Raw genomic sequence first — 12220 nt, 5'->3', positions numbered from 1 at the left:
AACCATCTTCTGTAAGAGTTATATCTCAAAAACCGCGCACCTAGTTTTGTAGTTTTCCACATTGGATAAGGAGCAAAGCAAATGCGTCTAGTAGTGAACGAGGGCAAGACGAAATATCTTCTGTCGTCACATTCGCGAATTGGCTTTCACGTCACTGTTGACAGTGTTACAGGTGTTACTTCCAACTGAGTAGGCAATTAAAAAGTAAAGCTTGGTCTTTTGCCCTAAGATCCATCCTAAGAGATCCAGTGAGCTCTTTGCCATCAGTAGTGCTAGCCTTCCTCTAGTTGTGGGGGTACTACGCAACCATTGTCCCATCGTCATCCATGCTGCAAGGTTGAGAATCTTACCGACTTGCAAAAGCTGTGTGAAAGAAGGCGAGTTGGAAACACCTCAACACTTTCTGTGAGACTCATAGGTGGGTTGAAGCCGTTTAAAGGGAAGTGCAGTGAGCTTCTTTGTGGACGAATCAAGGTTTCAGGCTAAGATTGGTGGGAATTGCAGCCATTAAGTAAAGTCCTCTCTCAACGGATAAAGACCAAATTCGACAAGTCATTCATCATCTACCGTCTTGTTGTATGGTGTAGAGGCGTGGACGATAACAATATCTGATGAGTTAGTGTTATGAGTTTTCGAGAGAACGGCAACGGCGAATACCGGCGAATAGATGAAAACGTTCCAGCTCTGAGAGTATTCGACGCAGTACCCGACGAAGGAAACAGAGGAAGAGGAAACCATCACCTCTGTTGCATTGACCTGGTGGAGAAGGACCTAGCTTTACTCGGAATCTCCAATTGGCGCCACACTGCGAAAAGAAGAAACGACTAGGAATAAAACTGATAGAAAAATATCAATTATTTTCTTTTTATCAATTTCCACAAAAATCTCCCATAAAAACTAGAATTATTAAATAAATTTCTTCTAGAAACAATTTTCATTTTCTGCAACATTTCACAGCGGCTTATCTTCACACATGTCCAGATTGCTTTCAATATTGCAGCATTTTGCAGAAGCTCCATTTCTATGCAAATTATATGCAGTGATATGCTATGCATACGCTTACAACAACAACTACTTATGTAATATCTTACAATGTGCATAAAAATATCTCCGCTCTCATAAAAATCCCACATAAACTCTTACACATGTATGCATGTGTGTGTGTTTATAAGAAAGGGGTATGCGTGGCGACCTGGAAAAGGCTAAAATGTCGAGTGGCTTGTAAAAATACTACCGAATTGTTGGCATGCCACTCGAAAAGCCACAACACTGCGCAAAGCTGGCCGCATTATAAAATCTTGCCAAGACATAAATAGCAACATTAGCAATAAAAACCGTAACACGAGTAGCGACAGTGGAGTAAACTACTGCCAGTAAGCAGGAGTACGAAAGTATGAGGTGCATACGAGTCTATGAAAACATATGAATACAAATTTATGATGGAAGCACTTGCCAGTGGCTGAGTTTCCAATATTTTTCCCTTGCAAAGCAAAGCACTCGTTCGAAACTGGTTCGGCACGAGTGCGTCAAGTCTGTTAGCTTTTGAGGAGAAACATATAGAAAGCGAAGCTGTCACGTTCAGCCGACGCCGCTGTCGATTCTTTTTTTGTTATAAACTTAAAGCTGCCTGCTTAAGTATTTTTCTATAATTTGCTGGCCATAATTTGGTAGTTTGGTGTAGTTAGCCAAGTACTGAACTGCGGATTTGTCTAGCCTCTTTGCATTTACCTGCTGGGTTCAATGCGCTGCACTTATTCATATGTGTTTTATGGCATTCGTTCGACGCGATTGTAGATTTTGCGCAGCGCAGCATTGTTGTTTTTATCTGCATTTTTTACGATCCACTTCCCGGATGATTACAGTGTTGTTGCTCGCATAATATGCCAGTTTTGCATTTATCACAGCAAGTTTCGAAGGTATCTTATTCGACGAATCGACTTGGTCTAGAATGAATTGGAGTATAGTAACATAAGTTGGATTGACTTAGCGTGTAATAGGAAAGCAAGCCTGTATCGCTCTCTACACAGGCCTGTACAATGCAGTTTGCGATGTTGATATTTTCTCCGTTCTCACAAACAATAAATACCATCTAATCTAAGAAACTTCGTTGACAATACTAATGTCTGAACAATGATGAAAATAATAGCAAATTCTGAATTTTCTGAATGGACAGAAAGTCTAAAAATCGTAGCTTTTCTACACGATGTTCTCAAGTTTATTTATATGGGATAGTAATACCGGAGTTTAGAGGCAATGAGATTCCAAGGTTGGATAATCTTTTGAATTATTTGACGTACAGACATTTTAGATCTTACCCAGAACTATCAAAAGATGGCATTTGCATTTCAAATAGATACAAATTGTAATGCCGTTCACAACTTTGAACGAATTAAACTGATCTTACCCACATGTGACAAACGAAGAGTGTGTTCTGCTAAATAGATCAAGACGACTTTACTTTTCTACTCAGTCCGAAGTAGCACCCGTTGGCAAGAGTTCATCAAAAGCGGCGTCTTCCATCGGAGGCTGTCTTATGATTTTCATTGGGGGTGTTTTTTATTTGGCGGGTCCGAATGCCAGCGCACAACCCTAGAAGGGCATGTTTCGGCTACTGTCTGACCACCCAGAGGATACTTGGTCTAAGACCGGAAGTCGCAAGGTGCTTGACCATTATGTAAAAAATCGTTTCCGGGCACTCCCAAGTGCGTAGCGCTGTGAGATCTTTCCTCACTTGCGTGAACTTCTACATATAACCCCATCCAACAAGTTCAACAACTACCTTATAAGCATCATTATTGGAGTTGGGTCTCGCCGAAAAATTTTTCACTACCACATCTCTTCTTGTATGTAACGAAGCAGCTGTCGAGTTGACTTCAGAAGAAAATCGAATGTATGTGAACATGAAAATTTACGAAAACTTTTTACGTGGTTCTAGAACTACATACTATAAGTGCCCTAGATATCGCTGGGAGGTTTATTATCGCGAACCTTGCTATTAGACTCAGAGAATCTGGGCTTTAAAATGAAGACATGTCTGAATGTTCGGAAGAATTACTTGATTTGACTTTATACCAGATTTTTGAATCACGAAGTCTCCACTTAAATTCTGGCGGCATATACCAGCAAAGTTTGTGAACAGGCAGAAGCCGTTGGAAGAGAGGGACAGTAAGATTTTTTACGGATGGGTCAAAGTACAAGGAAAGGCTGAAGGAAGGTTATATTGTCAAGATATCTCTATCTAAATGCTTCTTCAGACTTCCTGATTAATATAGTGATTTTAAAGCCGATAAGCTGTCATTAAGAAAGAGGTAGATTTATTGCTCTGGAATGCAGCCTCCTTCAAAGAAGTGACTCTCCACTCGGGCGACGGTATTAGCTTTGAGCTCACCAACCATGAGGTCCGGGTTGCTTAATTAATGCCCAACCTTGTTATCAATGGCATCAAGTCACTTTGTAATAGCACTAGTATGGGTGCCAAACCACAGCAGAATCGAAAGCAATCGATGCAGGAGAATTGCCTTTTGGCCTAAGATCGATCGGAATAGATTCAGTGAGCTCTTTACCAGCAGTAATACTAGCCTCCTCTTAGTTGTGCATCGCTGTCCAAACTGTGAGGAAGAAGGCGAGATGGAAACACCTCAACACTTTCTGTGGGATTTGTGGGTGGGTTGAAGCCGTTTCAAAAGAAGTGCAGTGAGCTTCTTTATGGACGGATCAAAGCTTCAGGGTAAGATTGGTGGGAGTTGCAGCCATTAAGGTGGTGGTAGATTTATTTCTTCGCAGAGAATTTACTATTCTGATAGGTGGGCGACGACACAAGCATTGAGTTAAAAAAATGTGCATTCAGAATTCGAAACAGTAAGCTCTTTGATCTCAGCATCTCCCTAGATGTGAGGGTTCTAACAGGCCATTGCTTCGAAGCGTGGTGAGTAGAGTCGATTTAACTATGTTTTTTTCTCCGTCCTTTTGTCTGTCTGTATATACGCGAACTAGCAGTTTTTGAGATTTGGATTTGAAATTTCACACATGTTCTTTTCTCACAAAGAAGCTATTCATTTATCGGAACCGCCGATATCGAAGCACTAAAGTATATAGCTGTCATACAAACGCGATCGTACACAATAAAGTGCTTGTCTGGAAAGCTTTTTGATTTGGTAAAAAAATATTGCTAAAATACAAGTAACGAAAAGAGGGGAGTTTCTTTATGGATTGCGGGCGTTATGGGTCCGAAATTTATAAAAAATTTCTTGCATTATTATTTAAATTTTAAATATTCACTCTTCGTTCTTACATTTTCCCATTACAGCTGTTTTCGCAATTGTCTGCGAATGTGAGCGCACACGACTTGTGAAGTCATGTGGCATGCCCCAAAGTAGGTGACTGCACCAATTTACTACATTGTTGTTCATACGCCAGTGTTTGTGTGTATTTATAACTTTTCTTTAGTTTCCTTTCTTACCATTCACCACTTGTCATTCAATGCTTTTTCTCGTTTTTTGTTTTCTTTTTTTTGCGCAGCGAGCCAAAAATACTTACATTGCCGTCGAACACAGATTTTTTAAACTGCTATTGCTTTTCCAACTCCTCACCATATATAGATATATACAACTAGAGAGACATATAACTGTATATTTATAACGCATTGATACGTTCTGCTCTCTTTCCTTCCTAGGTCTGGTGGTCACCCTGTCCCAGTCGCGAATGCCCCGAGGAGCCGGAGCTTGATTTGGCTGTGAGTCAATGTGTGGACTATTGTCTGCTGCAAGAGCAGCAACAACAACAACAGCAAACGCAACCATCGCCTAAACCCTCGTTATATGGTCCATCGCCCGATTATTATTCGACAACGCAACGTGCGCCCACAACAACAACGACAACAACTACAATTACAACTATGAGCTCAACCACGACAATGGGTACAATCGGAACGACAGCAACAATAGTCGCTGCAGCCGCCGCTGAGTCACCAACACCAACCGCCATAGCAATACTGGATCCATCTGGCAGTACAACGTCTCCATCTCCACCTGCGCCACCACCAACACTGTCGGCAACGACGACGACGACAACAGCGCGCAGTACGACCACTACAACGACGGAGACGGCGGCGGCAGCAGCAGCAGCCGCTCGCGCCGAGACAGCAGCAGCGGCGGCTGCCGCATTCACGACACCAAGCTCAGTGGCCCGTTTCCAAGATGTACTTAATATGTCATCGACAATGTTCCCGCCGGTGGTGACGTCTTCTTCGGCCTTGTCAGAGCTGGAGCAGGGATGGAATTGTAAGTGACAGTTGCAGTTCGTGTGTATGTGTGTGTGTGTGTGTTTGTGATTGTGTTACCATGACTGCCAAGTTTACTTATGACCCGCTGGCCTTTCTCTTTGTCCGCCTGTCTGCATGCCAGTATAACTGTTTGTTTAACTATTTGCCGTCTAAATGCACACACATACATGCATGTATACATATGTGAGTGTTTATGTATAGGTTGCTTGTATGCGAGGCATTTAATGTGTGCAAAATACATGTGTACATTGCTCTTCACCACGAGCGCTCACTCCTTCAACGACTGCTGGAAGATTGGTGTTCTGTGCGTGTATGTGTGTGTACAGTGTTGTGTGCGTGAACTTATCTGCCTTGATGTCGTCTTATTTGTATTTGGGAGTGTGAAATGAATAAATGAATGCATAAACGCTTGTAAAATGGACAATTGATGTAGTCTAGTGCATTTCTAAAGTGTGAAGTGTCTAATGTGTGAGCTTCAGTGTACAAATGTATGAATGTATGCGCGTATGTGCCGGTGCGTACTTGTGTTTGAAAAGTGACAAAGTATGAATGCATAAATATAACAGAACAGAAATATAAGCCAGGCGTGAAAATAACAAACTCTATGCATTACAGATTCCATGTTTGAGTGGTTGAAATACGGTGGCGGTTCAACTAATAGGTCGGAGAAGCTTTGAGAAAGTCATAGAATTTTAAAAATACAGTCCTAATTAGAATATAATTTATAAAAAAAAATTTAAAATTGCTAGAACTTTTCATTGCAACTGGCAACCGTCGTGATCAAACAAAAACTTGTGAAAAATTCTTAGATTTAAAAAATATCTCGTGCAATACGAAAGCATTTCGAATATTATTGATAACAAATTTTTTACAACCGTGATCAAATTTGACCCGGACTAAGCGATATGTTGTGAAAAATTAGAATTGTAAAAAATATCGTTTAGTACGAAAGTATTTCGAATATAATTTAGAATAAATTTTTTACAACCGTTTGAAATTTTCATTGCAACTGAACACCATCATGATCAAATTTGACTCGGACTATCCAAAACGCTTGGAAAAAATCTCAGAATTTTTAAAAATATCCTAAAAATTATTGTGAATATAATTAAGAACATATTTATACAATTTTTTGTGCCACTGTAAACAATCATGATCAAATTTGACCCGGACTGAACAAAAAGCTTCGAGAAAATCTTAGAATTTTTAAAAATATTAAGAAATATGAAACAGTTTTGAATATGATTCATAGCAAGTCTTTAACAACTTTTTGAAATTTCCATTGCAATTGAATGCGATTATGATCAAATTTGACCCGGACTACCTAAAAGACTTCGAGAAAATCTTGGAATTTTTAAAAATATCGCTAAATACAAAACTAATTCGAATATAATTTCGAACACATTTTTTTTACAAGCGTTTGAAATGTTCTTTTGCAACTGAAACCAATTCGAATAATTTTAGAACGCATTTCTTGCAACCGTTAGAACTTTTCATTGCCACTGTATACCACCATGATCAAATTTGAACCGGACTGGTGCGAAGTTTTCTTACGAAGCTTATTGCAAATAGACAGAAAAATCACAAAAATCCTCACTCTATTTATCGAAGAAAGTAAATAGTGTTCTAAAGAACATGGAAAATAGGAACCCTGATTGAAGGCATCGTACGAAAATTAGATTGCTTTCGTTTTTTCTGAAGATAAAAGCTTCTAGACTTTATATGGAGATCGTTTTTTCCTCCTATGACACGTTTCCCTATGATCAAATTTGACCCGGACTGATAAAAAAAATGATTGCGTTTTATTATGAGCTAAGCTTTTTTCAAGATTACGTAGCTCATTACAAATAGACAAAAAAAATTCTGTGCTCTATTTATAAAAGAAAATGAATAGTGTTCTGAAGAGGATTGAAATTAAAAAGAAACTCTGATTGAAGGGCATCGTACAAAATTTTTTATTCTTTTCTGTAGATAAAAGCTTTTAGACTTTATATGGAGAGCTGTTTTTCTTTATCTTTGACACGGTTCCATTTGATCAAATTTGACCCGGACTGATCAAAATAAAATATAAATTGAAGTTAAAATTTTCAAGACTGTAGCTGAACGGGATTTTAACTCATATATAAAGTAATTTTTTATCAGTTGAAATTTCAGAAATTTATAAAAAATTTTTGAAGAAAAAAAAAATAATTTGCTTCATCGTCCCACGGTTTTCATTCTTCTAGCTATCTGATTTTGAAGTAAATCGGTTATATAGAATTTTAGACTTTTTGACAAACGCATTGAAAAAAGTTGTTTCGAGGTTAAAGTTGAGTTGTCACGACACAAAATTGGTTGTAACTTTAAAAATTTCTGGACCAGAATACCAACTTAATTCACTATTCACTTTTCTTAAATTTCCGCTTAATCTTCGAACCAACCCTGCATCAAGTGCAAAATTGCACACACACATCCATCCACCAAAAGCTGAGACCCACTACTGTCATATCCAACTATTGTCAGATTCTCATCTAATTGTTATTGTTGAAATGCATGGCCGTTGCTGCCATGCAGAATTTCTAGCTGGCGAATGTGATGGACTATATAGTGTTTGTGCATTTGTCATTCTCTTTTGTGTGGCTGTCATTCTTACTCTCGCCCTAACATTCAGCACAAAAGTCAAACATTTCAATGTATTATTATTTGTATGCATGACTTTACGGACAGACTGTACACATACACATCAACCAGTGGAACATCTGAATGTGTGCATTTGTGTGTGTGCGCTTAGTTGTTTGCCGAGTCAAAGCGCACACGTCATTGCGTTGTGTACCCTTTGTGTGGATTTGTGCGCCTTTTAACAAGTTTATTTCGTGCACACATTTCGCTCGCTTCTTTTGTAGACACAGTTGTGTGTCTTTTTTTAGCAAAGCATTGCATTATTTATTTATTTTCTTTTATTCACATGATCTTTTATTGCTGGCACTCAAAACAACTTTGCAACAACAACAACAACAACGAAAAAAATAATAATAATTAGTGGAGGCAGGCGAAGTGGGCAACGACAGTACGTACAACCCCAACAGCTGGGTGCATTCGGATGGCACGGACGCTGCCTATTTTATGCTGCAAATGCATCCTGATTTGGCTGACCCCATTGAGCAATTGGGCATGGAAATCGAACCGGACGACAATGAGACGGTGACCGATTTTAAGCAGCGCTTCGGCGAGAAACGTCTGTGGGATATGCAAATCAATGTCACCGATTTGGATGAATTGGATCTACGTTGCGGCGGTCTGGTGCGTCGCTCCAACATGTCACAACTGACAAATGGCACTGTCAGCTGTATGGTGCAACGCTGTGTATTCACAATGAATGCACCGGAGATTTGTCCGCCCGATTACAAAGAATCAGATGATCGTGTATTCTGGATTTACTTCTTATTGAGGTGAGTGTGAGTGAATGTTGTGATGGCTATTGACGGCAGAGTGAGAGCTCAATTGTTGTGGTAAGTAAAGTAAAGTGTGCCGAAATCTTGCTTAAGGCGAGTATTAGAGCTGACTATGACATTTTATTGATCAAAAATACGAAAGTTTAGAAATAAAGTTAAAAAAGTAAACTTTATCGGTCAGTTTATATGGCAGTTATAGACCACAATTGTCCGATCTGAAAAGTTTCTTCCAAGATTGTAGAAATGCCTCAGAAAATAATTTATGTCAAAACTCGGCAATCCATATAAGGACTTGAATGCTATAGTCATCCGATATTGGCGGTGTCGAGGAATTAGCAACTCTTTTGTGAGAAATGGTTGTATGCAAATTTTTAGATGGTTATCTCAGAACTCTTCTTCTTCTCCTTTGCGAAGTCATTCTTTTTCTACATTCTAATGCCGAAGGGTCTGGTCTTGATCCTTCCATTGTATGCGTGGGCATCTTGCTTGCGTTTTCCACCCATATCTATATCCATATTGCTGAAGAGCTCATACAGTTCGTTGTTCCATCATCTTCGATATTCATCGCCCCAAAAATCTTGCGAATAACAGTTCTCTCGAAAGCTCTAAGTACTTTTTTGACTCGCTTCGTCATCGTTCATGTTTCTGCGCCTTATAGTAATAGCACGTGAATAATGAGAGCGAATTTTTTGAAAAAAAAAGCATGCAAAGGAATCACCAATTCTAAAACCTCGCCTGATATAGAATGGCTCGGAAATGTACTTTCCAATTTTGACGGAGCTGATGCTTATCGCATTGGACGGCGTTGAACAGACAGCTTCTGTAAGTGCTGTCACAAGCGGCTTCCCCAGGATTTCAAGTATTGTGCAAATTTGGTCAACGGGAGATTTGCTAGGTCTGAAGCTACACTGATAAGGTTCTCTTAGTTTATTTGCATAGGACTTAAGTCCTCCACACAATGATGTCGAAGCAACCTTATATGTCATGTTAAGAATGCGATATTTAACGCAGACTGCAAGATCTCTCTTCATGTGGATTGAGCAGAGTACACTCACATTCTAATCATTGGGCATGTCTTTATCCGACCAAACCCTATCTAGCTTCTTGTCACCAGCTTTTAACAGTTCAGGTGGTAATTCAACGGTTTCTGGGACTTTGTAGTTCTTAAGCCGCCTAAGAGCTGTTCTCACCTCATCTTGGGGACTTCTTCATTGGTCGCGGAAGTGCCATTTAACAGCTTCGAGAAGGGTTCCCTCTAAATTTCGAGTGTACACTGTGTGCTAAACAGACAAAGCTAAAGCGTTTCAGTTCGTCAAGCTGATAATTTATACATATACTTTATAGGGTCTCATTGAGTTCGAAATTTATTAAAACCAAGTTCGGCTTTTATTGCTAATGCTAAATTCCATATTACGTTAGACAGTAGATTTCCCTTCACGTGCTCTTTGTATTTATCCTCGTTGCATTGTAATTAATTGATATTAAGCAAATACCGTCTTGATTTTTGGTATCTGGACCAAAAGTAACTGACACCTTTGAACTTTGTGCACACCAAGACGAACTCTGTAGATATCTTTATTGTAATGTACGTTAATATGTTTATGATTATATTTTCATTTGATAGATTCCTCGCCACTACCATGCTGTCTGCCGGTGTCACCATAATGGATCCCATAGCGCTGACTATGATTGAGAAGTACGGCGGTGACTTTGGACGTGAGCGTCTCTTTTCCAGCATTGGCATGGCCATCTTTTCGCCAATTACTGGCATAATGATTGATTATTTTTCGCGTGGTCTCGGCTACACCGACTACTCGGCTGCCTTTTATACCTACGATTTGTTGTTGGTGATTTCAACAGTTTCGGTGCTGATGATGCCGTTGGGCGATAAATTGCCGGCAGATAATGTTTTCCGGGATTTGTGGAATTTACTGAAGATGCCACATGTTATTACGTTCATCTTCTTCCTCTTCATTTTGGGCAATTTCTGGGGTTTCATCGAGAGTTTCCTCTTCCTATACCTGAAGGAGTTGGGCGCACCCAATTATTTACTCGGTAAGTAAAAGCAGTTAGTGTAGCTGTCATGCCATTTGTAATTGAACGTTGACATTTAGTTCGGTTGTTCGCTTGTACTGTCGGAGCGTGAGTGACAACGAATCGAAACGAATTACGATTTCAATCAAATTACGTTGTGCCACTTGCTATTCCACACAGTATTCATTTATTATTTTCCCTTGTGAATCTTTGTATTTGGCCGTATGTAGTTACGTTGATAAATTTGCTTGCTTTGGCTATTTATAGGCATAACCATCACTGTTGGCACGGTGAGCAGTATTCCCTTCTTGTATGGCGCCGAACGTATCACCCGTATCTTTGGACACGTTAATTTGATTATCATTGCTTTCTTCTCACATGCCGGTCGCCTCGTGGGCTATTCGTTCATTGAGTAAGTGGTGCTGGCATTCATGATTTGTTTTGCTGCTCTTTTAATTCCTTTTGGTTTGGTTTTATTTTTTTGTTCTGCAGAAATGCCTGGTGGTGTTTTCCCTTCGAAGCGATGGAGGCTCTGTCTTGCCATTTGATGTGGGTGGCAGCGGCCACTTATTGCTCAATTTTGGCACCGAAAAGCTTGTTGGCCACATTGATTGGTGTGCTGGGCATGGCACATTTCAGCTTGGGTGAGTATTGAGTTGGAAAGAGTAGCGTAAAGAAGTTGCGACGGGAAATATTAGAATCGAGGGACTGATGATAGATACTAATCGAACAGCTCAGCAAGTGTCTAGAACAGAAGAGCTCGTCTTCTGTATAACACATGTAAAAATTTGTCCAAATAAGTACTGACCTCATCGAGTTGGGGTTAAATTAGGTTCCATACACTCGTAGCTATTTTTTGAGACATTACAACTGTTATCGGACTTAGGTCCTAAATGGGTTTCACAGACTCTTTTGCATTCATGCCTCCTTTATAAGGGATTCTAAATATTTTTGGACAAAGATCCATTCGATCCGTTTACTATAGATATAATGAAGATGCCAGATGACTCACTAAAATAATATTTTGGTATACGAAAAGATGAATAAGCAGAAGAAGAAGCGGCAGAGAAAGAAGAAAAAGAGAACGCGTGGTACTTATGAAAATTGACGAAACTTAAACCCGAGTGGGCGTCATGAGTTCAGCTAAGATGGTGGGATGTCTTATTTGAAGAAGAAGAAGAAGAAGAGCAATAAAAAGAAGAAGGGTAAGAACAAAAAGAGAATGAGAAAGCGTGAAACATACGACAATTTACGAAGTGTTAACACGAGCGGGCATCATTTTGGACGACCAACTGTTCAGGCGTTCAGAGATTAATAAAAAGAAACCACAGTGTGGGACTTTTGGTTACACGAGAACCACTGTGGATGAACAAATTGTTAAGATTTTCAGAGATTAATAAGAAAAAGACAAAAACGGGAGTTCTGCTTCTTATGTGACGGAAGTAAAAAGAAGAAGAGAAAGCGTAGAAAATAA

The 12220-nt window shown here is 39.5% G+C and overlaps 1 protein-coding gene across 4 annotated transcripts in view; it reads left to right on the top strand.

The window, feature by feature from the left end:
* Positions 1–12220, top strand: part of LOC105231142 (uncharacterized) — a 61574-nt gene that overhangs the window by 32993 nt on the left and 16361 nt on the right. For all 4 annotated transcript variants that reach the window (XM_011212270.4, XM_029552401.2, XM_019992096.3 and 1 more), the window contains 5 exons: positions 4673–5279; positions 8301–8709; positions 10337–10767; positions 11014–11158; positions 11239–11390. In XM_011212270.4, coding sequence (XP_011210572.2) covers positions 4673–5279; positions 8301–8709; positions 10337–10767; positions 11014–11158; positions 11239–11390 — 1744 coding nt within the window. The remainder of the gene's footprint in view (positions 1–4672; positions 5280–8300; positions 8710–10336; positions 10768–11013; positions 11159–11238; positions 11391–12220) is intronic.

Source organism: Bactrocera dorsalis, chromosome 1 (assembly GCF_023373825.1).
Source record: "Bactrocera dorsalis isolate Fly_Bdor chromosome 1, ASM2337382v1, whole genome shotgun sequence".
Lineage (NCBI taxonomy): Eukaryota > Metazoa > Arthropoda > Insecta > Diptera > Tephritidae > Bactrocera > Bactrocera dorsalis.
Note: the sequence above shows the minus strand (reverse complement) of the source record. Positions and strands in the feature narration are given on the sequence as shown.